The following is a 1,841-nucleotide window of genomic DNA, read 5'->3' on the forward strand; positions in this document are numbered from 1 at the left end:
CATGTAACAATGATCTATAGAAACGAAATAAATAAATATATATATATATATCGACAACAGTGCTATGCCACTACATGGCCAGAAGATTATGTACACTTTAACTGAAAGGAATCTGACACCAACCTGGTCATACAATTCATCCTCAGGTCCTGGTCTGCTCTTATGATGCTTTCCATCCAGACACCAACTTAACAGCTGTTCAGGACTGTTAGACAACTGACTCAATACCAATGTAAAGATAGAAAGAAAGCAAATAATGCTAATATGGCTCATTATCTGAAATAAACGAGATTCCTCAAGAAGGTACAAGAAAGAAACATGGAATTTCCACTCACTTATGAGTTCTTATTTTATAAATAAGAACAAGAAGTTCTAGATGCTTACTGCCCTTTCCAAGTAAAAGCTTCAATCTATAATGCAAAAATTGCAGGCATTATAAATTATTACAACATTTATTGGTCAATTTCTGTACATCCACCTTCTCCTAGTGCAGATTCCTACTACACTAAATTCACCCTTCAACTTTCACCCATTCTCCATGGCTGTAACAGTTAATAAATTTATATAATGCTTCATACATATATTTCACTTACCAAATACATACACTGTTTATTCTGAAAAATATATAATCAGGCCTCTCACAGATACCTCAAGTTATCAGGACACCACACACGGGTCCTGAAAAATCACCGTCAAATTCACGCCTTGTCATTCCACACACCCACACACACTGGCAAGCAGTATCATTAAAACAGTTACATTATAAAATATTAAAATTCATAACAAAAACAGACATCATACATACTACTACACTTACAAGCGCGTCTCAATAATATATAATTCTGGTGGATGTTTACATAACCTACTCTTGTTACTTTGGCCTAAGTATTCCGGACCTATGTTTATATAACCTATTTTCAATGTTACAGGCTACAAATGATTTAACCTACTGTTAAAAACACAACAACAAAACCCCACAAAAAATACACAACTACCTACGCGCCTGAACTGAATACCTCAACCTACCTGCGCCATGCGTGCAAAATCCCTGCACACCGCATAAACGCACACGTGCACGTCCCGCGATGCTCGGAACCACAGAATACCAACCTTCAGATATGTAACTAGGTATGCGCTATATATTTCTTTTTCTTTTTGTAAAAAAATCATGTATATAGAAAATGGTTTAGGCAATGCCCATTCGGCCCCCTGTAGCACATTCTTATAAATATCTTATTCTATCGTAGCGGTCATCCCACGATTTTTTAAAATTTCTCTTAACACAGCAATGTAATTTCCTAAATTTGCGCTGCTCCATTCCGTAGCATTGGTTCAACTCGGTTTGATAATTTTTGGAAATTGCGGTTGCGTTGCGGTTGCCAGTTTCCTTGGTGTGCCCTCGCCGCAACAGTATGCTATTCATATTTTGTACATATATATTTTTCTTTTCTTAACAAATTTAGGAATTTTGTTTATGAAATAACAGACGTCTTGCACAAATCTTTTATTATTTAGCCTTAAGAGCTCTGTAACTGATTGGGTATTCTGTTCTGCTGTTCTCATAGAGCAAAATGCTATATACAGTATGTCCCAGGAGGAATGTGCCAGGCTTCGGGAGGGTGTTCCTTATGTTAAAGTATGCCGATATAACACAAAACACCTATGTCCAAAGTTGAACGGTTACGGAGATAATGGGCAGAGAAATGTAAAACTTTGACAGGTGTTACACACTTGTTGATTGATTGATTGATTGATTTCGTCACTGTAGATCATTGTACATGATATATGACAAGTCAAGTTAATTCTGAAACTAACTTGTGAGTGACACGAAGCCATTAAAT

At 36.4% G+C, this 1,841-nt stretch overlaps 1 protein-coding gene across 3 annotated transcripts in view; it reads right to left on the minus strand.

Moving 5' to 3' along the window:
• The window catches only part of LOC111868569 (folate receptor beta-like), a 12,893-nt gene extending 11,280 nt beyond the window's left edge, over positions 1-1,613 (minus strand). Inside the window, exons 1-3 of one of the 3 annotated variants that reach the window (XM_023859333.2) lie at positions 1,027-1,613; positions 594-678; positions 124-276 (exon numbers count right to left, since the gene is read on the minus strand). In XM_023859333.2, coding sequence (XP_023715101.1) covers positions 124-276; positions 594-602 — 162 coding nt within the window. In that variant the 5' untranslated portion in view covers positions 603-678; positions 1,027-1,613. Of the gene's footprint in view, positions 1-123; positions 277-593; positions 679-817 lie in introns of all 3 variants that reach the window. The other 2 variants (XM_023859332.2, XM_023859331.2) reach the window with 2 other exon arrangements.
• Positions 1,614-1,841: the final 228 nt, after the last annotated feature.

Source organism: Cryptotermes secundus, unplaced genomic scaffold (genome assembly GCF_002891405.2).
Source record: "Cryptotermes secundus unplaced genomic scaffold, Csec_1.0 scaffold330, whole genome shotgun sequence".
NCBI classification, from domain to species: Eukaryota; Metazoa; Arthropoda; class Insecta; order Blattodea; family Kalotermitidae; genus Cryptotermes; species Cryptotermes secundus.